The sequence below is a fragment of the Gallus gallus genome, chromosome 7 (genome assembly GCF_016699485.2).
Source record: "Gallus gallus isolate bGalGal1 chromosome 7, bGalGal1.mat.broiler.GRCg7b, whole genome shotgun sequence".
Taxonomy (NCBI): domain Eukaryota; kingdom Metazoa; phylum Chordata; class Aves; order Galliformes; family Phasianidae; genus Gallus; species Gallus gallus.
Window position 1 is genome coordinate 16,498,937 of NC_052538.1, and position 26,216 is coordinate 16,525,152.

At 39.2% G+C, this 26,216-nt stretch overlaps 1 protein-coding gene across 10 annotated transcripts in view; it reads left to right on the forward strand.

The window, feature by feature from the left end:
* The first annotated feature begins 293 nt into the window (after positions 1-293).
* GPR155 (G protein-coupled receptor 155) overlaps positions 294-26,216 on the forward strand; it is a 28,443-nt gene continuing 2,520 nt past the window's right edge. For 2 of the 10 annotated variants that reach the window (XM_015289600.4, XM_424099.8), the window contains exons 1-15: positions 294-387; positions 6,400-6,905; positions 10,368-10,767; positions 11,533-11,698; positions 12,832-12,987; positions 13,950-14,033; positions 15,342-15,462; positions 16,700-16,784; positions 16,867-16,957; positions 18,160-18,409; positions 18,921-19,022; positions 21,416-21,549; positions 22,736-22,831; positions 23,789-23,853; positions 24,564-24,701. In XM_015289600.4, the coding sequence (XP_015145086.2) occupies positions 6,413-6,905; positions 10,368-10,767; positions 11,533-11,698; positions 12,832-12,987; positions 13,950-14,033; positions 15,342-15,462; positions 16,700-16,784; positions 16,867-16,957; positions 18,160-18,409; positions 18,921-19,022; positions 21,416-21,549; positions 22,736-22,831; positions 23,789-23,853; positions 24,564-24,701 (2,381 nt within the window). In that variant the 5' untranslated portion in view covers positions 294-387; positions 6,400-6,412. Of the gene's footprint in view, positions 388-499; positions 1,997-3,346; positions 3,440-5,366; positions 5,525-6,399; positions 6,906-10,367; positions 10,768-11,532; positions 11,699-12,831; positions 12,988-13,949; positions 14,034-15,341; positions 15,463-16,699; positions 16,785-16,866; positions 16,958-18,159; positions 18,410-18,920; positions 19,023-20,444; positions 21,338-21,415; positions 21,550-21,706; positions 21,839-22,735; positions 22,832-23,788; positions 23,854-24,563; positions 24,702-26,216 lie in introns of those variants that run through there. The other 8 variants (XM_046943788.1, XM_046943789.1, XM_004942729.5 and 5 more) reach the window with 8 other exon arrangements.

Consider the following 26,216-nt stretch of genomic DNA (forward strand, 5'->3'; position numbering starts at 1 on the left):
GCGGGGAGAAGCTGCGCCCCGGGGCGAAGCTGTAGACGGCGGGAGCGCGTTGGGCCCGGCTCCCGGGAGCGGTGGAGGAGAGCTCCGGCCGCCTCCTGCGGCTGCGGAGGGCTTCGCCCAGCCGCCGCCATTTTGCGGGCCGCGCTCCCCCCGCGGCTGTCGGGCCGATCCCTCCCATCCGCCGTGCCGCTGCCTCGCGAGGCGGCCGGGCAGGGCCTCCCCTGCGGCGGGCGGGGGCCCGGGGCCGTGGGGTGGAGCGGGCCGGGCTGGGCCGGGTCAGGGCTTCGCTCCTCTCCCCTCCCGGGCCTCGGTACCGCGCCTCGGCCCCGGAGAGGTTCTCAGCTCGGCCCAGTTTCCGCACACCGGTGCCTACCAAACGCTAAGTAGGTAAGCGGCCCGCGCCTTTCCCACCCTCCAGCTTCCCTGTTTGTTTGTTTTTCCCCGGGATAGCTGTCACAGGGGATAGCGCTGCTATTTTGTTGCGTCTTGTGTTTCTCAGTGGAAACGCCGCGTGCTGGTGCCGGCGGTGGCTGAGGAAGGGCGGGCGGCGGAGAGGTTCGGTCGCTGCGGCTTTTCGCAGGAGGACGGGGGATGCCGCATCCCTGCAGAGCGCTGTGGCAGCGAGGGGCTTCTTCAGGGCTGCTGATAGCGACGTGTGGTCTGCGTTCTGAGAAATGTTTCGCTGTTTGCTTCACAAACGTGCGTCTGCTAACAAGCCCTAAGCTGAGCCTGATTGAAAATTGAGGGACGGCATGGGGTTTTGTGCTGTAGGCATCTGTTGCTTCCTTCTGACGAGCCTGACCAGCTGCCTAGAAGGAGCCCGGGGCAGCGATAGGCGCTGTGCACCCTAGGCAGCCACGGTTCCTGAGGGCTTTGGGTGCCCCAGCGCTGCCGTGTGACCACAGCTCAGGAGAGCACTGGGGAAGGAGCATGGCTGTGCTCAGGTGCTCAGAGATGCTTGCTGCCTCAGACCTCTTGTGGCAGTGTTCGGGTTGCGTGCCAGTGGAGGGCCGTTTCTTGGGTTACTTACAGTTGGGGTTATTCTCTGTCTGCTTTCTTGGCTCGATGAAGAGAAAATCAGCTTGTGGTTAACTTGCAAGAATAGGAACTGTAGTAATCACTTCTTTCCACTTAGTTTTATCATTGTAACTCTCTGAAGTTGCTTCCTCTTTGCCTTACAGTAAAAGCTGTTATTCGAAAACACTTATCCCAGTTAAAGGGGAGATGAATGGTCATTTTTCCTGCCCCAGTCTGACTTTCAGCCTCCTGAATAAGTTGTCACCCTTGGGATGTTCCTTCATCAATTCGGATAGTAAAGTCACTAGGAGGGATATAATTTATGAGCAGTCTATGCAGACTTGCCAGCGCCACCAGGATTATCCTGAAAGTGGTGATAAGTGAGACCCTGCGAGAAGATGTACACTGAGGTGTCTCCTACAGTGTCTTGCATGGTCTTTAATTTAAATAATAATAATTTAAGAAAAAAATTAAAAAAAAAGAAGAAAAAAAGGGATTTTATTGCTGGAAAAAGAGTTTCTCTGCTTTGGTATTCCAAGAGGAGCTTGGTGATGTTGCTCAACTCACAGCTACTGCAGAACTGAGTTTCTGGTCTGGTGAATTTTAACGCTTTACAAATATTGACAACCTGCAGGAGACATAGGCAAACATCAGTGCTCCAGTTTATTTCAAGGCACTTGTAAGCTGCACCAGTTCCTTGATCTGTCTGTTGTCTGTCCTTGTGCCAGATTTCCACTGGTGATGCCAGAACTGTCTCTCCTTATGAACACAGGCTGGTGGTGGGCTGCAGGCGGCTCCTCCTGGCACAGCTAATAGAAGATAAGGCAGCACTATTCTTAAAAGCTCCATGCTTCTTGGCCTGCAGTTCCCAGCAATGCAGTTGCGACTTAGCTTTCAAGGATCCAAATCTTAATCTTCAGTCCTGGAACAGAAAATGATATATCATATGCAGCCAAAGCCAAGCTCTTGCCTTTCCGATGTATGTATTCATTTTAGCGTTGTTTTGACTAATGAATTTGTTATGTGTATTGTGAGAACAGAGTTCTGTGTAGACTGTACAAGGCTTTGGTGTTGCATCTGCTCAGTATTGTTGATTGCATTAAAAGCTGTGAAATGAAGACATTTCTGCTTACGTGAGAGGTCAGCCTGAATTCAGCCCTAGGTGTGATAAGGCTGTATGCCAAATCTGTGATTGGTAAGGTAATCCCATTGCAGTTATGTAATGCGTGCATCTCATTGCAGATGGGACTGAGGGAAATATCTGCTGTGATATGCAGCCCACCATGTGAGAGCCTGCATTTCTGGCAAATATCCATCGCTCTGTGATAGATAATCTGTGGTACGTGTGAGTGTTTTGGGCTGTGCACAGCTCTGGAGCTGCAGGGGTGATTCACACCTCAGCCCTCTGAGGAGCACCAGCAGCAGCTTTGCCACAGTGTGCCATTTCTCTCCTTGGGACTCGCGTGGTTCACCAAAAATTGTGCCTGGCTGACTTTTACAGGGGCCCTTGGGATGAATTTCTAGGTGAGGATAGCCTGGAGGGAAGCACAGGAATGTTTGTGGCACTCTATGAAAGATGGTTGTAGGCTGTGTGTGGGTGTATATCCATGTTAGTTTTGATCTAGTGTTGGAGATAGGGATCGAGCACGTGCTGCTGACTGGTATAACCAGAGTCAGCCTGCTGCACTCTCATTTGAGAGAGTCCTGGGTTATGAAGCAGGAGCAACTCCATAAATAATTCAAATAGGGAGGGAAGAGAGGTATTTAAACAATTCTGGCACAATTTTCCTTTAGAAGTATTTGCTTGTGTATTGGTAGACTTACCTGTGAAGGCCTGATCTGTGTGAGAAAACAGCCTGCATGGCTTAAACTGCTTCTCAGGAGGGAGAGAGGGGAAGTTCTAACTGTAATTAAACACTAGATAGCTGTGTGAGGCTATGGCTCCTGTAGGGAGCATGCTGAACATGTTGCATTGCAGAGAGTCTCACCTCTGTGCAGTGCTGTAAGCTGGAGGAATTTGAAGTAGGGCTGTGCCAAAACAACCATTTTTCACCCTGCAGTTAAGGTAGAACATGGTCGGCTTCTTTCAGGAATTCAGCCTTGGAAATCTCTTGAAGTGCCAAATCTTCTCTTCTCTGTTCTCTTTTAAACAATTTGCAAGTCCTACCAGCAAAATGTAAGAAAGCAATTAGAAGTGGTTTGTTGTCTACTTTACTTACTGCTATCTTTTCATTGCTCTCTAGTAGATAATTCTTTTGAGTGGGCATCCTAAATAAATCTAGGTGAATGTATCTTCTGTTGTTTTTTTTTTAACATACAACATTTAAAGCAAGCCCTGCTTGAAGTGACAGCCATTTTTCCTGGGAAGAAGAGATAGCCAAGGCTGCTGGACAGATCCGGATGCTGCAGCTGCTCAGGCCAGGTGAATTACAACAGCATCACAGTGTTGTTTACTAAAAGCTTTGGGCGTAAATAAATGTCATGAGTCAAAGGGTTTATGCTACACATGAATGTGTGTGTGTGCTGGATGCAAGGGTGTGAAGTAGGGCATACAAGATCTCACCTTTGCTCTGAGCTGATTTATTTGCTTTTGTAGCTGGCTGTTGTATTCTCTCTGCTCCCTGCGGACAGGAAAATGGAGGCTGGAGAGGCTCCTAAACCCGTTGGTGCTGTGTGTGGATCCAGCCACAGTGCTGTATGAGGCACTGGTTTGAGAATGGGGAACCTCAGCTTTGTCACTGAGCAGTTAGATTATTTACAGCTGGCAAGTCAGTCTGCCTTTCCTTTAGCTGCTGTCTCTAACAGGAGAAAACACCCTGACTTCCTTTCAAGAGTACTTAAGGACTTAAACTTGACAAAAATTAATATGTAGAGTTAGCACTAGTGTGATGAATTGGATCACTGGTCATTGTCTTGTGTGGATCCCTCATTAACTGGAAAGTGCATCATTAGCACATGATAATGCAAAACTGGGAGAGGCCAAAGTTGCACAAGGCAAGATGTAAGCCTGAAGGGTGCTAAGATGACTTATTTCCTATACATCTTTCTTGGGGGTAGGGAGTACCTTGCAAATAATTTTGTACAGGTGTGGAGAAGCTACAGTCCTTGGTCAAATTTTTCTGCCTTCCCAAACACATAGTTCTTGTAAAGGCTACTCCTTCTATGACTGTTATAAGGAAGAACAGGAATGGTAAGAAATATGGACTGCTTCCCAGTAATGTTAGGAGAAGATGTAAAACCACTTTCCAGAGACAAAGTTCTCAACACTAGGGTGTGTCTTATGTTGATGCAAGCCCAGCTATGTTAGTGGGGAGGCCTGGAGTAAATTGGACAACTCCTTACATCCATGTAACTGCTCTGGATGTTGTTTGGAGGTGAGAGGTAGTTTTACACTGGAACAAATTACAGGAGTAATGTCTCTGTGGATGCACCCAGACTGAGGTCGTTACCCAGTCTGTGTTGGCAGCCCCGTACACCAGGGCTAACTTCGGGTATGAGCACTGGGCTTCTTTCTGAGAGAAGCTACATGTAAATCAGCTGGCATATGTAATGGGGCTGTAGAAGTTGTTCTTACAGGCAACATATTGTTAGCCCAGTAAATGCTGTTCCTTTTATGGGCATCAAAACCAAAAAGGATTCTAGTACTGGTTAGAAATAAGTAGGGCAGTTTTACTGTGTCTTTTGATGAGCTGTTTTTAAACATTAGCATCTGCATGAGGAAGAAACACAAAAGTAATTGAAAGTCAGTGCCATGTTCTTTCTGGGCTGATCAGTAATGGGAAAAGAGCTCTTGTTATTTCATGATAGATTGAGTGCATGCAGCTTAGGCTGTAAAAGAATATGGAAACAAGTTGTTGTTTTGTGGTTTAGTGTTTTTGATGTGTGAAGAATGAGTCTGCAGTAGGATGTACCAAGGAAGAATTGATACTGATATCAGTATTAAAAAATTTTCCCTGCAACAGCATGATAGATGAATATGAGCTTGGTAAGTTTGCATTTACCCTGATGCAGAGGATTTTGAAGCTTTTGTCTGTCACCCCTACCTAGAAAATAGATATACAGCCCTGAGTAACAGGGGGTTCATCTTTTTGGGAGAGTAGGAACACTGTTTTGGGCTCATTGGATTTAAATTTACAGCAGAGTATTCACAAAAGAAGTCTTGGAGACAGACTGCAATGATAGGTCTGGATTAGAGCAAGAGCTCTTTGAGTCATCTGTTTATAATTGAATAAATGCTTATGAAAGTACAGAGGCAGAGGATGTAGTGAAACAAAAGAGGAATGAGGAAGGAGCCCTATCAGCATCACAGGACTTTAAGGGATCCTCCCATGTAAATGCTATAGCAACAAGTGGAGATGGGAGGAGAATTAGGAGGAGTTCTAATTGCAAAAGGTCTGGGAAGGGCAAGATCAAGAAGGAGAGGATGATTAGAATGTATGGTGGTCATAAAGGATGAACTTCGAGCAGCAATTCTGAAAGCTTAGGATTTTGGTCTCTTAAGCTTTTGGTAAGAGCTGTTTTAGGGGGAGGACCTGGGTTAAATGGGATCTAAAGAAGGAGGTAAAGGAGGACTCCTGACCATGCTTGGAGCTGTGCATATGGAAGGAAAGATGAAATAGCAGGAGGTAAAGGGAAATCGAGGATAGGGTTTTAATATTGGAATTGTAATGTGTATTTTTATTGCAAAGGAAAAAGAACTAAGTAAGACATGATTCACAGAGGACTTAAGATGTTATAGGGCAGGCATGGGGAATTAGAAAGGAAAATTAACAGTTTGGTAGTTGGAAGCAAAAAGAATGCGAGACTGTATTTGGGAACTGAGTTGAGGAGCTAAGTAGGATTACAAATTATAAGTAAGCTAATGAACACATGAAGAGTTGTGTACTGTTCTGATAGGTATTTGACTAGACGTCTAATTTCAGTCTGGCGTGATAAGGAATATACACTGTGAACTTGGCCATTGCTGTTTTCTGACTGGAGAGGTCTGAAGGGCTATGATTTCATCTAAATGCTGTTTAGCTCTTAACAAAGAAGTCCTTCATTTATAGCCCCTCTCCTTCCAACAGATGTTTTTGAATGTCTAAACCACATTTAGTTTTAATATTTCAGTATTACGTTTAAATTTGATGCTGAGTTTTTCAGAGATTTTTAGCCTCTATCATTTGTCTCGTTGGGTTGTGTGAACTTGCAAGAACATGTGAGAACAGAATGATTTCTCAGCTTTCTTATTTCTCACTTTTATTTCTCTATATCCACTTGTTAGTCTCATTGTTTGTTTTTCATGCACTTGTAAGTGTAAACTCTTCTGTCAGCAAGCCAAATACCATAAACTTTCACCAACACAGTTTCAGAAGTTAATGAATATCTTTCTTTGTTTTGCAGATGAGATCATTGAATGCTCTTTTTTTGCAAGAGGTGGTCAAAGGAAATGGATAGCTATTCAGACTTCAGTGCAAAGAACCTCTCATCATCAGCTAATATGTCTATTTCTTTGCGGGAACAAGTTGGACTCAATGCCACCGGTGGTCCTCCTTCTATGTCAATAAGCAGACTTTTTCCAGCCCTATTAGAATGCTTTGGAATAATTCTTTGTGGCTATATAGCCGGAAGAGCCAACATTATCACATCAACTCAGGCTAAAGGACTAGGAAATTTTGTCTCCCGTTTTGCACTCCCAGCTTTACTGTTTAAAAACATGGTGGTACTTAACTTTTCTGATGTAAACTGGTCCTTCCTGTACAGTATCTTAGTTGCCAAAGCTGCTGTGTTTTTCTTAGTCTGCGTTCTAACGTTGTTGGTAGCCAGTCCTGAGAATCGATTTAGCAAAGCGGGTTTGTTCCCTATTTTTGCTACACAGAGCAATGACTTTGCATTGGGATACCCAATAGGTAAGTAATTCCTTATGCTTGCCTTGTCAAAAGTATTTTTAGTGTTGCAGATGTTTTTGCTTTTCTTTTATTTTCCATTATTTGAAATTAACTTTTGAACTGAAGTTAGGAGCTACCTAAACTTTCTCTCAATTTACATTTCTAGATGGAGCTCATTTTAAAAATGAAAAACTAATCCTCAGGCCATGTACAGGTGTGTGTGTTGGGGTGGGTGGAGCAAAGCTGTCAGCTAGTGTGAACGAAACCATTTAAAACAATCCAACTCCTGCTGTCTAGCACTATGTGACTTAAAAATATATATATTAAAATATTTCAAAATTGGTGTAGATAACCCTATGTGTTGTGTAGGTTAAGATACCCTAATGGATAATTGTCAGTTACCCTCCAGAATAAAATTAATTGCATTGCAAAGTAGGAGTCTACCTGTAGCCTCTGAAATAGCTGTAGTGGGGTTTAGGTACTAGTTTGGCATTAATCTTGGTCTACCTCAGAGAAGACACAGCGAGAATGTTGATGTCTACTGGTTGTGCAGTGTGCCTCACAATCTCTTTAGAGCAAACTTTTGTGTTAGTTAATTTATGTGGCCAATCAAGTTCTATCCCATAATCTTTGTTTTCTCACAACCAATGGATGTTCCTTGGGATATGATCTTGGAGGAAGTCAGTCTTTTAAAAGGAAGACTACTGTGTGATTTGTGGTGATTTGTTTATCTCAAATAGGAATTTTATGCAGCTGTGATACCTTTTTCAGTAAGTGTGACTAAGCACCAGTCCAGTGGACTTAAATGGGGGGGGGAAAGAAAGGGAAGGGTGGAATACAAAGAGGCATTCAGACTATAGCTTGTGGAGCTGTGTACTTTTATTCTTGTAAGCCTGCATTTGGAATTCCAAGCTATATCAGTTATTAAAGTTGATTTTTATCCAAATCTGCAAGACGTACTTTCTTCCCTTTTGGTAAGCAAGATATTATTTTCCCTATTATAGGTTTTCTTAAGGGCATATTTATATGCTTTTTAGCCATATATACTATGATTCTTGAGAAGTGCTCTGGAGTTGTCACAGGCTTCTCCCACCTGCTGCTGTCTGACTTGCAGTGCTTTTTACCTGCCCTGGGAAGGTTCTCTGTTCTAGTGCTGCCTCTCCCCATGCTGGCCTGTGTAGCTGGTGCCAAAAGCATGCTGCAGGTAGCACGAGTTTGCAAATACACTTTGAGTGCATGGCGTGTGGGGAGGATGGCTGGGTTCAGTGGTATTTGCTCCTTCCTGAAGAGAGGGTGATCTGTGCCTCTTAAGTTCTCTTGATTACAGAATGGAAAATACAAATACAGAAGAAAAGCTCAAACATTCCAGATTATAAGTGACAACAAGTAGCTCCACATTTTAGGGAACTTGAAGACCTAGCACTTTCATTCACCCGGTTTCAGGCAGCATGCTATAGAGAATCTCAAATCTTTATTCCTTTTAATCTTTCTGGATGTGTATAAAATACAGACAAATGCAATTGCAACCTTTTTCTTCCCTAGATAACAATACATTTTCCCTCGGTTGCATCTCCTGAGACTTATTCCCCTTGTGGGAAATGTGAAGCATGTCTGAAACAGGGCTGTGAGGATTACCTCTTTGTTTCTTGGCACTGGATTAAAATGCCAGCTAGGGTTTCTCTGAGGCTCTCTGAACATATTTCCATTGCCTCCCTCTACTTAGAACATTCTTTCTGCTTTGAATGACTTTCTTGTCAGATTACATTTTCTTTAAATATTCCTTGAGTTATAAGATATGATTCATGCCTGCTCTATGTGCAATCTATCCAAATTCACAACATTAGGAGCTTTGCTGACATACCTAACACAGAAGTGGCACTGTAGGCACTTTCAGGATACTTTGTTTCTCAGAGCTGTTTATTTCCTTTCTCTTCCTTTCCGTTCTCCCACCCCAAACTTTTACTGGTTCTCAGCATTCTGTTGTGTACATAAACTGTTCACCATTAGTGTGTCACTTCTGAAGTGTGTGCAAGGCTGGGCACATGGAGTGCCTTACTTGTTTCCTTTTGTGTGTTAAGTAGTATTTTGAGCAAAACCTCATCTTCTAATTGATAGCACTTTTTAATTATGCCTTTAAAAGTCATATGCTTCACTTAAAAATTGCATAGAAAAAGAATTTAGTAATTCTGCATATTGCAGTAATACAATTTTAAAGACGATTTGAATGGTTCAAAAAAATACCAAATTCAGACTTTTTATCCAGTGTGATTTTTTTCTTGCAATAATTCTTGCTGTTGAAAAGATTTGTGCATGGGGGAAAAAAATAAATGTATAGGAAAATAAAAATGAAGATTAAATTTGCAGAGCTCACCACTTTGCTTTTCTCCAATTCCTGTTACAACAGTTCAGCACTACAAAGTGATGTTGGTTTGGAGTGAAAAAGAACTGGTACAGTAGTTTGGTAGCATCCCCCTGATGTAAATATATTTGCTAAGAGAGAAAGTTTTGTCTGTTTGGTTTGTCCTACTGGGTGAGGTGGTAAAACTAGGGGAGAATGGATGTGTCTGCTCTCAGGTGCTCTGTTCTTAAAGAACAGATGTAGCAGAAGCTTTGTGTGGATGATGGCTCCGTTACAGCAGCTGTAAAGGTGCTAAATGCAGTAAGCATTAACAGCTGGGAGAGATGTGTTTTTGAGCAGATGGGATGTGGAGAATTGGGGGGGAAGGGGAAGGGAGAAAAGCTTACTATCATTCTGATTGGTGGGAAATTGAAGTCCCTTTTTCAAGGTTTTCTATATAAAGCTTTTTTGAGTGTCTACACAGATTAGCCTAGCTAACTGCTCAGAACCATGGGAAGCTATGGAATCAAAGAGTTGAAATAAAAGTATTCAGATCGTGAATTTTTTCACAGCACTAAGAAGTTCCAGTGTTCCACCACCATGCCTTGTCTCTTATGGAAACTCTTTCTGACAGTGCTGTCAATATATAGATTAGCAAAATAGAAGCAGAACTATTTATTTCTACATGTGCAATGTATGTATTCACAAGTCCTGTCTGTAAAACTGCCAGGAATCTCTTTGTGTTCATGCAGTTACTGCTTTGTGAAACAAGAATAGTGACAGATACTTAGAAGAACATTGTTTACAGTTACAGAAAAGACTGGTCTAAAAAGGCAGTGCAGCAAAATTGTCATTCAGCATTTGGGGTGAATCAAAGAACACCTGGAGTTATTTTTGTTGTGTTTTTTAACGTAAATGTTGAATATTTGTAGAATTGTTAAATAATGTTGGGTAAGTTAATGTGTTGAGTACACATCTGTGGCCTAATGGTGATGTCCCCTTATATCAACTGTAAATTCTGTTACTTTTAAAGGATAGTGAAACAACTTTTCTCTAGTTTCAAGGCAACAAAAGTTAATTTCAGTATTAATGAACTTTCATACTGAAATATTATCACTCATCACTCTTCATTTCCTGTTTTCTAGTTGAAGCTCTATACCAAACCACTTACCCAGAGTATCTCCAGTACATTTACCTAGTGGCTCCAATATCTCTTATGATGCTAAACCCTCTGGGGTTTATCTTCTGTGAAATCCAGAAGTGGAGAGACAATCGCACTGTGTCCCACAGCAAAATCAAAATAGTGGGCCTAGCACTCCTTCGAGTTCTGCAGAACCCAATTGTATTCATGGTCTTCATAGGAATTGCCTCAAACTTCATTCTTGGCCAGAAAATTCCCGATTACCTTGAAAATTTCCTCGATGGACTGGGCAGTTCATTTTCTGGCTCTGCACTTTTTTACCTTGGACTAACTATGGTGGGACAAACAAAAAAACTGACTAAGGGTATGTTTGTTGCACTGATCCTCCTCATCACAGCTAAACTGTAAGTTCAATTTATGTACTTTCATAATTTTGCTTTGTAAAGTGTTGCTGGATGTTTTAAGCTCTTAAGTATATTGGTCATATGACTTTTCTCTCCAGTATTTCATCTAGATATTTTATTTGGTGCAGTTCTACAATTAGCATAATAGAAATATTTTGTCACTGTATTTAGACTGTAAAATTGGGAGACGTGCTTGAATATCATCAGAACAGCTAGCTAGGAAACTTACTACAAGTAAGCAGTACCATCTCGATTATAAGCTTTGTAAGAATGTGAGAAAAATGATTGTTGCTTATGGAAGCTTGTGCAAGGCTTACGTAGGAAGTCCATGTAACATCTGGGATATTGCTAAAGGCAGACAGAGGAGCATGAATGGAAGGTTGTTTTGTAGGATAAAACTTTTGACATGGGATACTTGGGCTTGCACCCTTGTTCTGTGTCACGTAAGTTCATGTAAGTTGATCTGATTCTCAAGGTTGCTGACTTCTGTATGGCTGCTGTTTCTTTAACAGTTGGAAATTAAGTTTTGCTTTTATATTTTGCCTTTCTAAATCTGAAGTTAGTGAAAGAATGCTTCTGCACCAATATGTAGTAAAATGTGTTGATAATCCAGGGATCAGTGTAGTTTCTAACACTTTTGTCTATGTTTTAACTTGTGACAAGAAAATTTGAAGCAGCTTATAGATGTCACGATTCCTTTTCTGCATAAAGAAGAGTCTATTGCTCTGACTTAAATGAATGACTTCTTTCCCCTTCTCTTTTCAGACTTATGATGCCATTTCTCTGTAGAGAAATGGTGGAACTCCTGGACAAGAGCAGCAGCACAGTCAACCACACCAGTTTATCGAACTATGCATTTCTTTATGGAGTTTTTCCAGCAGCACCTGGCGTTGCAATATTTGCAACTCAATTTAATATGGAAGTAGGAATTGTATGTAGTCAGTTTTTTCCAAGCTTGTGCTAACTTTGTGCTTGAGTTTGTTCATTAAATACTTATAAGTACGGTAGAGTATTTAATAAATACTCTTCTGAAGAACAGACTCCTTAGATTTCAAGTCTGAGCTGTATTGCATGTTAATAATAAACCAAAATACTGTTTCCTGCTGTCTCAGGTTTTTTGATAGTGTACATTCTTAAATAAATCCTTACACTTTTCTTATTCATGACAATAGTAGGAAGAACTAGGATAAATTTAAAAAAAATATATTTTGCATCTTTGTTTTGTTTTCTTTTTTTAAAGGTCTTATTTTTGGTCTACTGTTTTAGTCAGAAATAGAACAGGAACGTTGTCACTGATTTCAGTGACGAAGTGAGATGAATTAGCTTCATGCTGATGGCTTATAGAGGAACCTGTGCTTTAGCTGATTATTTTGTATAGCGGTCCAATTAAATCTCATGGTAGAAACACGTTTTATAAAGAGGGTATCAAATATCTGTTCAACTTTATATTTTAAGTTTCTAACTTTTTTTTCCACTTGAAGATTGTGAAAGTAAAACATTACAAGGTAGAAATTTGTGCCCAACCAACTCAGGAAATCTCTTGAAATACTGATCTGAAGACTGAGTAGAAACTCACTCTTCCATCACTGCAAATTCTAGAATTCTAGAAGGCAGAAAGATGACATGAAGCCAAAATAGAAACAATTGAAATGTAAAAATATTAATTCATGAGAAGTCATACATATTACTGTTAATATAACTAAGTTTACTTATTTATGGTGTGAATCTTTGCATCCAGAAGTATATTGTAACACTGGAAGTTAACCTCTAGGTTGGAGTCACGAGTATCTCTAACACCCATGAGAAAGCTCTACAAGCATTTGCAGTCAAGAACTCTGTATTCCCCCTACTTCAGAAGTTTGTTGAAACATATGTATGTACAAAATGGATACTTACTTAAAAGTTAACTAATTTGTCATGGAAATGACTCAATTATTTGTTTAAAGCTCTGAGCTTAAGTTGAAGTTACACTTTTGGTAGAAGTTGTATTTAAAAAAAAAAAAAGACTACTATTTAACTTGAGATTTGCTTAACTCTGCTCATGTTCTGTTTGACTCTTCGCAGATTACCTCAGGCATGGTGATAAGCACTTTTGTGTCTGCACCTATCATGTATGTTTCTGCATGGCTTTTGACCATTCCATCTATGGACCCCAACCCACTGGCAACTGCTCTCCAGAATGTTAGCTTTGACATAAGTATTGTCAGCCTTGTTTCTTTGGTAGGTGTTGGCATAGTGAACTACCATTGCACACTAATATTGGGGAAGCTTTAATACATAAGCAGCAAATCAAGTCAAGATTTAAGATTATCTTAATGACATATCATCATTGGATCGTGTTGCAGAAGGATGAAGGAGGAGCTGGGGTTAAACAAAAAAATCTGAAAAGCTGCACTATGAGGGAAAACAACCTGAAGTGCTTGGATATCAAAGTAATGCAAGCTATGTAAAAACTTCTGCTGGACTTGAATTTAAACTCCTGAAATGTTAATGAATATTTAATTAATGAAGTAGCAATGAGAACATTTAACTTGGAAGTTTTAATTTAGCTTTATCAAATTCCTTTCCTAGCAGTTCTGGGTGTCTAATCCTGAAAAAATATACTGAAATCTCCAAAATCTGATGTGAATGATGTTTTGATTTCACAGGCACTATAAATAGTGTGCTTAGTCTTTTAACTTGAAATAAAAGCTTCCGTGTTGGAGGAAGCTGATAACTTGTGAAGTTGGTGTCACATTGAGCCTTTTGTCACAAAACTATCCCTCAAGAGAAGCAGCGAGTAAAAGCTGCCTCTTGCCATCACTAATTGTGTTGGGAGATTTAGAAAAGACAGGGTGAAAAGACTGTTAAATTCCAAACTTCCAGGATATTCTACATCTGTTTATGTCTTGGGAAACAACCAGACTTCTGCACGCAGTAGGCAAACCCTTGCTACTCCTTGGAAATATTTCACCATCATGAGAACACAACAACACATAGCTTTTTCTAAGGCATACAGATTCACAGCAGGTGGTGTTAAGCTGACTGTGGCAGTCATGCTTCTAAGAAACTTCTCAAGAAGATTTGTTGTATATTTAGTTGCACCAAAGTTTGCCAGAGTATTCATCTTGCTCTTTTGTTATTATTGTTGATGTTTTGTGCGTGTGTTGGTCTCACATTTAATTATATCTTGTCTGTTACAGATTTGGTCTCTTATTGTTGTTCTTCTCAGTAAGAAATACAAACAGCTTCCTCATATGATTACAACAAACCTACTTGTTGCTCAGGTCAGTAGTAAAAAAATATTTTCTTTTTATTGTGTGTGTGTTTTATTTTTAACATTTTTGCCATTTGGTTTCTACAGCATATCTTTTTAGCTATGTAGAGTGAGCAGAGTAATCTAATGTGTGACTTGTCTGAACAGTTTCTGTGGCTTACGGTATAGCCTTGAAGAAAATGGCAAGGTGACAGTTTATTTTGATCGTACAGCTCTCGTAGAGCAGCATCTCAAACAGATCTGTAAGGAAACAGAACAGCAACTGGCTTCTGCAGTATATTTTTAGTGTTATAAACTACTGCCAAATAGCAGCACTGAGTGCACTTCCAGTTCAGTTTATGCCACTCTGAAGTTATCTATGCCATGAGAGGCAGCGACGTGTGTCTGACTCTTGGTGACCTGATTCAGGGAGTGAAGTAGGAAACTAGTCCGAATGCTGGTTTAGCTACCTGAAGTGACTCACTGAGGGATCAGACAGGTGCAAGTGCTGATGCAAGGAAGGGGCGTGGGAATGCATGGCTAGTGGCTAGGGAACAGCAGAGCCAAATAGCTCAGACTTGGATTAATTGTAATTGTTATTTAAGCTGAGGGAAAACTATAGAGTACGTGCTGCTTCCTTCCTTGAAGATAGCTGCATGACTATTAGAATCAGTGAGTGTAATACACCTCTGCAGTGGATGCTTTTTGATGTGGTGGTTTTGTTTGTTTTTTAATAATAAAGTGAACTATGAGATCTGATTGCAGTCACATTTCAGAGAAGAAAATCACATGTGAGAGTTGCAAGTGGCTCTTGTCTATAACAGCATAAAGCTCGCTTTAAGAGTATTTTTGAGCCCATTTATTGGTATTTTCTTAGTATTCCAACCTATTTTATCAGATTACTTCAGTACCTCTCTCCCATGAGGCTGAAAACTAGTACAATTCTTGGCTGATCTGTTGACCTCAGCTCTCAGCTTTGTGTTCAAATCATTCCAGATGAATGGTTTATACCTAACAAAAGCTTTGCATCTTAGCTTAATATTTATGTCTTGCAATAATCATATATACTTTCTTTCCTGACTTTTCTTACTCCATGTTCATCTGAGTGTTATAACTGCTGTCAAAAAAAAGGGGGGGGGAGGGAGAATGCCCTAGTCAGTGATGTAACCATAATATTGAGTTTATTGCTGTGCTATCTAATTCAACAAATTACATTGCGATGGTGTTTAGAAACTCATTGCAGCTATATTACACTGTGTTCATGTTTGAGGGTTTTTTTGTGTGTGTTTTTGTCACCCTGCTCTCCAAATTTAAATAATGCCATCTTCTTTCTTTTCAGTTTGTTGCTTGCATTGGAATGGTGATATGGAATTTCACTGTTAAACAAAAAGATGTAACTGTGCAGATCCTAGTATTTATATTTCTCTACAGTTCACTTTATAGCACCTACCTGTGGACAGGTATGATTTTTCTAGGCAGAACTAGGTATGATATAAAAGGTTGATGTACTGACATAATTTGATTGTATTCTTCAGAGTAATTGTTCCATTCATTTGTATGTAATTCCACAAACACGCACTTAAAAGCTGTGCCAAGCTGAAGCCCTAGCAATGCAGGGCTAAATGTCAGATGCTGCTTCTGCTGTTCAAAGCTCATATACAGACACATCTGGTTTCTCTTTGCCAGTTACAGTACAAGCCTTGCTGGCTTATGAAAAAAAAAAAAGTCAAGAACCTGCTCTCAAAGCAGAAGCAATTACAAATAGAGTAAATGGGGATGGGTTGCCCTTCAGCTACTCAAAAGCTTACTGCCAATTTTTAATTAATGCAGAATGTAAGACTTTAATTTATTCAGCATTAAGGAGATCTTAAAACCTTATGCCTCAAAAAACAGGAAAAACAGAATGAAGGGAGAAACCAAAGGAGCTTTAACATTTCTTCCCTGTGGCAATTGTAATTTCCAAAAACAATGTATGTGTTCTGCAGGTGTAGATGATTAATGAAGAGATTAGTTGTAGTAGGCAGATTTGAAAGATATATGAAGGAACTTGGGGAACTATTTGGGTGTGATTAAAACAGACTTCCTATACCGTTCCTGAGTCCAGAAGTGAAAAGGTTTATTTTGTGTGATGTTTTTGTGCAGTAGGTTGTGTTTGTTTGGCTGAGATAGAAGATAGCATATGATTAGTACAGTCTGATGTAAATACTAGCTTTGCTTCAACAAGGAAATTATTATTGGGCTTGGGAATGGAATAGACATTTGCAGAAGATACTCCTATGAATAGTTACTCCTGTAAAAACATTTTACACATTTTTGTGAAATTTAGCATTGAATTTACAAAGGACTCATCTTTTTTTTAACATTAATTAAGTCACTTGTGAATTAATTGTCACTTGTGTCTTAAGTATTCTTATGGCATCTTTTAAATACTTGTAAACCTTCCTAAGCATTTATAGGTGGAAACAAATTGTGATTGAATTTCTTCAAAGTTTCATTATTCACGTGAATTGTTTTTGAAGTTGTATTTCTCTTATACTTTCTCAGAATACAACTAGGAATAAAAGACTATTTTGGAATATTTGAGGTCTGAGAGGCACACTTTGGTTACTAAGCAGGTCACACACTAGAGTGTCTAGAGTCTGTAATTTTCAGTTCTCTTTTTAATAATAAACAAGGCATTTCTTTTGTTCTTTGTAGGTTTTTTATCCTTCTCTTTGTTTCTGTTGAGGAAGAGAGAAACACTGAAGATTCCCATTGGATTTATAATCATAGCTGGATGGGGGTAAAGTTAGCTCAGAGGCTTACCTGTAGGATTGGTGAGAGCAAGCCAAATATGTTACTTTATTCATGTTTTGTACTTTCAGAGTCCCAACGCTTCTGGTGGGAATCTTGTTAATAGTTGGTGAACGTAACAGCACTACCATTGACTCTGCCTTTTTCTATGGAAAACATCAGGTATGAGTACGTTCTGTCCTTGTCTCTTCTGACTTTTGCTATATCCAATGCATCATTAAGAAATTGTGTTCTCTATGTGATTGTTAGGTAAGTAGCTTTCAGTCAAAGTGCAGGCTACTGTAACAGTATCATTATACAGTGCTTACAGATTGCTATAAAAATATTTCTGTAATGAAACATTAGAAAAACTTGTTTGAGCAATGACCTTCAAGTTTAGACAGCTATGACTAAGAAAGAGAGGGAGTAGGCTTCCAAAAGAAAAGTCTTAGGAGTAGTAATGAATTGCAGAGCTCCCTTCTTGGTGACTAATTTGTAGTCTAGCTTGATAATTATCTAAAATTGACCCCATCCAATAGCTAATTAATGTTTCTTAAGCTGTAGTAGATAGGATCTACGTTACATTGGTAGCAGTGACTGCTTGCACTATGGGAGAATTCTCTGCACAGTCAGGAGTTGAAAGTCCCTAAGGCTGAAATAGTGTTTTTACCAGTAAGTAGTTTGTCTTTAGTAGAGGATGTGATCTGTACTAGGGTAGCTAGTTGTTTTGTTTTCCCTCTGCCTTTCTTATGGATAGAGAGAATATGAGTTGCGCAGGATTATTCATGTGGTGCTTTCACAAGTAGCAAAATAGCTTCACAAGGGATGGTGGGTACTGGTGGCAGATGATTAGAATGAAAGGTTAATTAATGGGATGTACCCTGTTGGAGAAAGCATGGAAATTTGAGCTGTGCTGGAGGGCTGGTGACAAGTGCATTCCTCTTTGGGAATTAAAAGGTACCTAAACGGAACTTAAAATGCAACAGTAATGGTCCTGAGGGGAAAGAATATAATGACCAGAGGATGTTTTTGGATCTCATGGGAAATAGGAGTCCCTATGAAAAACAAGAGAGGACGGGGAAAAAATGAAAATGGGGAAAAAAAAAAAGGGGGGTGGGGGGGAGGGGAGGAGTAAGAGAAAAAGGAGGAAAGGGGAGGAAAATAAAAGAAAAGTAGCTGGCTTACTCATGAAAAGAAAACTTATTTCATGTATTAAGTTCTCCTTTGCCTTCAATGCCTCAAGATGGAAGAGCAGAAAGCTGTTTCTGTGGATGCATTTCTTAGTGTATTCAGGAAGCTGCAGAAGTTAGAAAGATATGCGCAACAATTTTCCTTCAGTTTGCATTTAGGTATATACTTCCTTTTTTCTCTTTTTTACTTAACAGATAATCACCACAGCAGTGGTCCTGTTCATCAGCATATTGATGTCAGGCATCTCACTTATGTGCATGAACAGAAATAGACAAGAGTCAAACTATGAGGTACTGAACCCATATTCACCTCATGGCCAAGTGGAAGGGAATGAGGGGAATCACGTTTCAGCCACTGTGCCTCAACCTTCTGCAGGGTCTTCTGCGCAACCTTCTCCCGCACAACCTTCTGCAGGTTGTTCTGCACAGCTGTCTGCAGAAAGAGGTATAGAAAGTAGCTTTGTAAAAACAAATAAACAGCTTGGGATACAAAAACTAACAAAACTGTTCCAAATTCTGACCTGGGAGGGATTGTTGTTTAAAACTTCAAATGTGAAGTTAGTGAGAAAGAAAAATCTAGATATAGGTGCCCAAGGACTTAGGTTTATGTTTCTAGGGAAGGTAAGTGTCATAGGTTATTTATTCAATAAACTGTCTCTCTGAGATGAGTTATAGGTGTACAACGTTGCTACTCCTTGTTTGACTTTGGCTTTCTTACTTCCTCTGTGTTTTTCTTCTACCTAAAAGCACTCGTGTTGCTTCCATCGTGGTAGTGCTATGTTGAATATTTCTTTGTATTTGTAATATAATGCATATACTCCCTCAGCAAATTGCAACAATTGTCTGCTTTCCCCTTTTAGATTATTTGTGAATATACTGGAGTATAGCATATAGTGTCATACTTGGAAAGTAAATTGTGGTGGTGAAGGAAACTAACTATCCTATTATGCTTATAGGTTGCTGTTCTTGTCAAGCAGCAAATGAGGAAATATCCTGTGCTAAGGACAGCAAAGCAGTGCCAAATGCTGCTGAAAACAAGGTTCCTTCAATTGAGACAGGTAAAACAGCAGTGTATCCTTGTTTTAATATTACAGACTGAAATGGGTTGCCCAGAGAAGCTTTGGATACCCCATTACCTGTCAGTGTTCGAGGCCAGGTTGGAGGGGGCTTTGGGCAACGTGGTCTAAAAGAAGCTCTCTCTGCCTGTAGCAGAAGGATGTGATGATTTTGTACCAATGGCCAACTGAACTCTACCACAACACCCCCTCACCTGAACTCTGCCACAATACTTCCTCACTCCCCTTCCTCAAAGGAAGATGAAGGAGATAAAATATGATGTAAGGGGGGGAAAAAAGTCTCGAAGTATCAGGTAAGGATAACTAACTGGAGGGAGAAGAAAGGTGAGAAGGAAAAAAAACAACCACAGAGAGAAAAGTAAACCAGTTATTTTCTACTTCCCATTATCAAGTGATGTTAAGTCACATCTTGGGAATCAGAACCTCAGTATGTGTGTTAGTTTTTCAGGACAACAGGCATTTTCATAACAAGAGCAGCCCTGGCCATGTCCTCTCTGCAGCTCCTGCCCAACCCTAGCCTGCTGGGTTTGGGAGCTTGGAGAGAGCCTCGGTGCTGTGCCTGCATTGCTTAGCCATAGGCAAACACTGAGATGGTATCAAGACTGTTCCAGCTGCAAGTGCAGAACACAACAATGTGTAGGCTGCTGTGGGGAAAGTGAACTCTGTACCAGTCAGACCCAGTACAGAGGACTGAAATAAGATGGTCTTTAAGGTCCCTTCCAACCCAAACCGTTCTGTGGTTTTATGGTTGACTCTCTTCCACAGCATTTGTGTGTGTTGCACTCACAGTGAAACTATTTGTTCTCTCATGTCATGTTGAAAGCAGTTGTTCCCTCAACTCTGCTTTGCTGATTTATATTTCATATTAAATTCAAGTGTTGATATGTGCATTGGTATTTATTCTGTTCTTGTTGTTCATTAGAAATCTTTAATTGCTTATGAGTGACAGTTATGCGTATGTTTGGTGGATACGGTTTTTTTGGGGAGTAGTGTGATTGCTAAATGTTAAACTTGCTTAAAATTGAGACAAAGTAGGACTAAAGTACACTTATTATATACTCATATTCAAGTCTTATTTCCACCCCAAAAAGTCTTTAAAGCTTTTACTGTAGTCATGCACAGGTTTTGAATAAGAAACTTTAGGTCTAGAAGAGCAAGTACTTACTGCAGACTAGATCAAATGTCCGTGCTGCTGTATTATTCAAATCTTGGGGAGAGACATGGAGAAAATTGACTGAGAGGGCCTTAGGCATCACTGAAATAGAGAAACGGATCAAAGTGGCTGATGAGCACCTGTTAGAAAATTGCATGCTCAGCCCATTCTCGTCATACATCACTTTCAACAATGAAAGCTATCTGCAGGGCAGCCTTTTTATTTCCTGTTTTTTTTCCATCTTTAACAAGGAAGTCCGTATCCATATACTTTATCTGAATGCAGCATAACTTCAATCAAAACTAAATATTTCATGCTGAAACGTACCTTGTTTTATCTCCTTTCACAGTATGTAGCTTTCTACTTATTGCCAGCTATTTTTTCTATGAATTAGTTCAGACAAACATCATAACAAGGTCTTCCAGTGATAGGGAAAGCGCAATTTAATTTCCTTATCATAAGGGATAAGATATTTTGAATCTTATGATTAAGTGGGATTTTTGTTCTGCCCTATGGAGTGAACAATTGAAAAGCTACAAATCCCTAAAAGCAAATTGTAATGGATACACTTGTGTAGCCGACTGCAGCCATTACTAATCCTTCTGTTATCCTGTTGAACTATGAAAGGTATTTGGTATAAAGTCAGTTATGTCCTTCACTGTAAGTTTTTCACTGCCATCTAGAGGAATATGCTCAGAATTGCTGAGAACTCTAGGTGAAAGAAAAGCATCTGTTCTCTGTGTATTTGGTTCTTTTGATTAATAGAATTATGGCATTTATTTGTTATACTGTGTTAGAAATACGGTAGCAGAACTGAAATAAATATGGTTGCTTTTCTGATGTGGCGGCACTGAGATATGGAGTACAAATATTGCAGCTGCAGTATACTTAGAATATTTATTCCATACATTAATTCTAGGTTTAAAATCTGTTCTGAGGAAACTGCTAACGTTTCATTTTCACTAATTCTTAACCACAATTTCTATTAAACCTTTGAAGGAAGGATTCTGTTGTGAAGTTTCTTCATTTTAGGAACACACACAAACTGTTCCATTTGAGGATAGATGTCTGAACTGTTGTTATCAAAGCTAACACTATGTGTGTAGGACTTCAATACAAACACTTACAAGGTGATTTAACTCAACAAGTTATGCTAGCAAGTTTACTTGTCTGTTTAGAGATAATAAGTTAGCCTAATGAAAACTTCTGGTTTGTTTTTCAGCTGATCAGTGTGTGAATCAGTGCAGTGCTCAGACCTGCGTACTGGCTCAGGAAGAACAGCTTCTACAGACTGGAGACAAACAGCTGGCCAGACATGTGCTGCTGTGCTTGCTTCTTGTTGTTGGCCTTTTTGCTGTAAATACTTTTTTCTCCCTGTTGTTTCTCTCATTGAGGTGGGGCCATTTTTAGGAAGGCTATGTAGACAGCCCAGTAAAAAAAAATCTTCCAATTCCTATTTTTTATAGCAATATATTAAGTAAATCAGAGGCTTTATTTTTTTCTCCTATTGTAGGAGGTGTATCATAAGATTAATTTATTGTGTGGCACAGAAAAATTAAAGGCAAGTTAAGGCCAACAGTGTCAGTGAGCAAGCTTCACTGGAGAACCCCAAAGGGACAGGAAAAAATTGGAATCACATCATTGGGTAATTAATTCATCACTACCACTCCTTGTCCTATTTTTTCTCAAGAGCTACTCGTCTTCTCTAGATATCAATTTAAAGTATGAAGTGAATTCTACTTCTGAAAGAGACTGTACAAGAATTGTTCCATTTGATTCTGCTTTAATTTGGAATTTGGACTTCATAGAGGTGTGTTAGTAAATAAGATAGCGTGGGACATTATTTGAAATGGAAGAATGTGTTTTCATTGTTTTTCATGCTGATCTGGGGACAAGGCAACTAAGTTGGTATTGCCTATTAAATTAAAAAAGTGTACTCTGAAACCTGCAGTAAAAATAGATATTGGAACAGGATATTTGATACATTTTCTGTGTTACAGTGGTGTCCCAAATTTGACCTTCTATTTTCAACTGAATCCAAATGAATACTTAGATAAGATGAAATGAGACCGATTACATTAGTTCATTATCCTTTTCTTTTATCAGGAATCTGAGATAGCTGAAGTGTGACGTGCTTCAGCTTAATGCAATTTTAACTATGTAGAAAATATGTAGAAAGCAGTGATGTCAGCTCAACAGGCCTCAAGACAAGTACTGCAAGTGTGTCTGGGCTAATATTGTCTGCGTTAGCTTGAATACCTGAGAATGCTTAAAGCAAGTTCCTTGTATAAACATGTGAACAGGCAGAACCTCTACAGTGATACGCTTTCCATTACTTTCTTTAAAAACAAAGAAGCTCATTTGTTTACTCCCAGCTATTAAGCCTAATTAAAATGATGTTTTAAAGCGTTTATTCTCTCCCACTGTCTTTATGTGAATTATTTGTTGAATAAAGACAGGCGAAGAGTAAGAAAGCGCTTTTGATTTAAATGTTTGGTTTGTAGTATTTTATAATTCTTGTTTGTTTTGTGTTTTTTAACAGAATCTTTCCAGTTGTTTATGGTGGCTGTTCAACCAAGAACCTGGAAGACTGTATGTGGAATTGCAGTTCTTTTGTGCTGTGTTTAATTTTGGTCAGGTACTTAATGATGTTTGTTTTGAAAATAGCTTTGTTGGTAGATGTAACAGCATGAGCTGTTACCAGTGCTGTAAGACTAAGCCCTCGAATATTACTGAAGACACCAGTTCCTTAAGCTGTTTTGGCTTTTTCCCCTCAAAACTTTTTCTGTTCTTTTGATAGTTGTCTTATCATAATGCAATTGCTTTGAGTATGAGCTCTTTAAAAGGTACAAAGGGCCGCTGAGTGCCAAATGCCCATGGAGACAGAATAGGATTTTAGCCTCATTTTTAGCAGAACATTTCAGTATAGCTGAATAGGTACAAAAGCTACTGAGATACTTTGGCTATAGGACTTTAAGTTATTGCCTCGACAGTTTCAGTTTCTTCGCTATTAAGTAATACCTGACACAATTAGATGTACAAATGTTACAGCTGCACATAGCTTATTTCAGCGCAAACTGACACATTAGATTTGTCATCTATGAAGGTGAAAGCAAAACAGTGTTAGCCCTTACCAGAGGGAGTATTTCTCAGGTCTGTGGATAAGTGCCCCTCTGAGATGTGGTGCAGTATCAAGTAATGATACTCTGTCTTTGATACAGAAGCAGCATAGAAGAACAGTAGGAGAACATTCCAGCATGTAAATTGTAATCAGTTCTTTTCTTGACATTAACAAAGACAGATGTAAATACCTGGCTATATAAAGATACTGACATTTTGTTCATTGGACAGCTTGTTTACTGAAGTGCTTCTCTGAGAATTTCTTTGTCAGACTGTTATAGATTAATTATTAATCTGTCTTTTTAAGGACTAAGTGAAAAAACAAAGCAGAAACAAAATGAATTCCAAATGGCGCCTGGGAAAGAGAGATACTCTTAATTTGTGTTTTGGCAGTTAGTTGTTAACACTTTATTTCTGTTCTTCAGAAGTCAAAAGTTTTGCTTAATCTTCTATTTTCTCTGTGATTTTCCTTTAGGGCTTCATTTCCTTTGGTATTTTTGGCTTAGATAAGCATTTAATCATTCTGCCATTCAAGCGAAGGTAAGTGGAATGTTTACATTTATATGTATAAGCTTAATTATTAACAATAATAATTTTAAAAGGGTTTTGACTGTTCTGTGCCATGGCATTCGATTCCCTATCTGTTTTATTTTTGAAATTTCTTTTCTCTCCCAACTGTGGGTTTTTACTGCTGTCCCAATGCACTCGCACTGACAAAAACCTCACAAACTCCCTGTAGACAAAATCCTTGTCTAACGATGGTAAAGTGCGTAATAGTAGACCTTCAGAAATAATTTCAGCTGAAAAATAGTATTTATTTGTGAATGCTGGTCCAGATGCCTTCAGCGCTGTTTTAAAGTTCTCTATTAATTAGCTCATGCAAGTTCTTTGTGTGGATGGAGACTTTCATTGGTACCTCACTTTGGAAAAGTAAGTTGTACAAAGCCATCTTTAAATTAGAGCTAGCGGCTGTGCTGTGAATCCAGCAGCTAGGGCTGGCTCCCAGCTACTCTCTGTCCTTCCTTCTGCCTTAGCCCAGAGTAAAACTTCTCAGTGTTCAAAGGGCATACAAGAATATTAGGAAGATTATATTAAAAACATTTGCAGAAAAACAGTAAGAAGCTGTGATAAGTTTCCTGTGAGTTCCATTCTTATTTCCAGTTTCCTTAAAAGTCTTTTGTTTGATTTTTTTTTTTAAATTATTATTATTTTTTAATTTTTTTATTGTTGTTCCCACCCCTCCACCCCAGGCTTGAATTCCTCTGGGGAGGGAGAGAAGCAGAAGGGCATGCAGATCCCACTCTACCTGAGGAAATCAGGATGACCTGCCAACAGTTTGTTCGTTATCACAGAGATCACTGTGTCAAAAGCATCGTCAAAGGCAGAAGGTAAGGTCTTCCCCCTTCACATTTAACCTGTTAACAAAGCTCATAGCTCACCTTTTGGAAATAATGAAATGCAATATAGTCATTCTGTGTGTGTTCTCCTATCTGTTCTCATGTATTTACTCAAACATTCAAGTGAAGATTAAGTATTTTGCAGTAACATGTAGAAAATATTCTTGTATAAGACTAAAACACTGAGGTACAAATTATCATGTTATCTCATCTAGGTTTGATGGTTTTGTAGCACCTCATTAAGACCTGTCCCCAGTTCTTGTATTTAGCAGAAGTTTAGGAACAAAATCTTTCTGAAGAAGTGTATGTGTCAATGCCTGTGATAGCCTGTGTGATGCTTCATTTTTGTCTTCTAATTAAAAAGGTGTTGGTATTTATGGTAGAAAATGTTACTAATAGCTATTGCGGGAGACAAAACTATTACAACAGTGAGAATAGAACATCTTTAGGACTTTACACTTTTTGAGTTCATACAATTTATTTTGCTGATTCCTCTCATGAAGCCTAAACCCCAAATTGTGAGATTGCCAAAGCTTGCAAACCCAAATTATGATACCTAGGTCAAAGGTTATGTATTTCATTATGTTCAGGTGGATGAGAAAAGAAATGCAGACAGAAGCATCAGGAGTAAGAAAAAGATACTTGCCTGCATTTATATATCTACTATGTAAAGCAGAGAGATGAAGAGTTGTTTTAACAGGACACTTTTACTTCTCTTGTCATGGAAGCTCTCTACTAGTTCTGCAGGGGGATATTCTGTCTATAGTCAGATAATCTGAAAACACGTTCCAGAATGTTCTTTGGCAGCTGTGTTCCCTAAGAAGTAAAAGCAGGAGACAACATTATTAATTTAGGAAAGAAATGAACTATGGTAGGGCAAGGACTTGCCATGCAGAAATGAAGTATCAGAAACTATTTTGAAATAAGGCAGGTTGTAAAGTTCTGTGTTTCCTGCACTTCTGCTCCTATTGCATTTCTTGGGTTTTGGGCTGTTTGGTTAGTTTTACTGTTTTGTTAGGTTTGTTTTTAATTCTATGTAATCTGAGAATACATCAAAATCTGACTTTAACTGCTTTATTGTTTTCATATTATGTTAATGCAGAACAAGTTTCATGTTTCTTTTTCCTCCTTGTGGGTTAAAATACAGCATTTTTGTTTATGTAACTTGATCCTCTCCTCATTGATTTAAGCATGCTATAACTGAGACCTTCTGATCATGGATTTTTATTTATGTTAGATCCTTTTTTCTCTTCTATGATATTACCTTGCTATCTGTTAGTGCTGCTTTTACCTTAGATTAAAAAGAAAAAGAAAGTTTAGTTTTTGCTATCCTGTACAATTGTTAATCATTTTCAGAAACCCTGTGCTTGGGTTCCATAGAGCAGATTTTAGATGAGCAGAAACATTCATTGCTGCAGGTAAATTTCAGAATGGTATTTTACAGCAACTAGGCTAGATGTTAGTGGAATTGCTTCATAAATGTATTACATAAGTTAGTAAATTAGT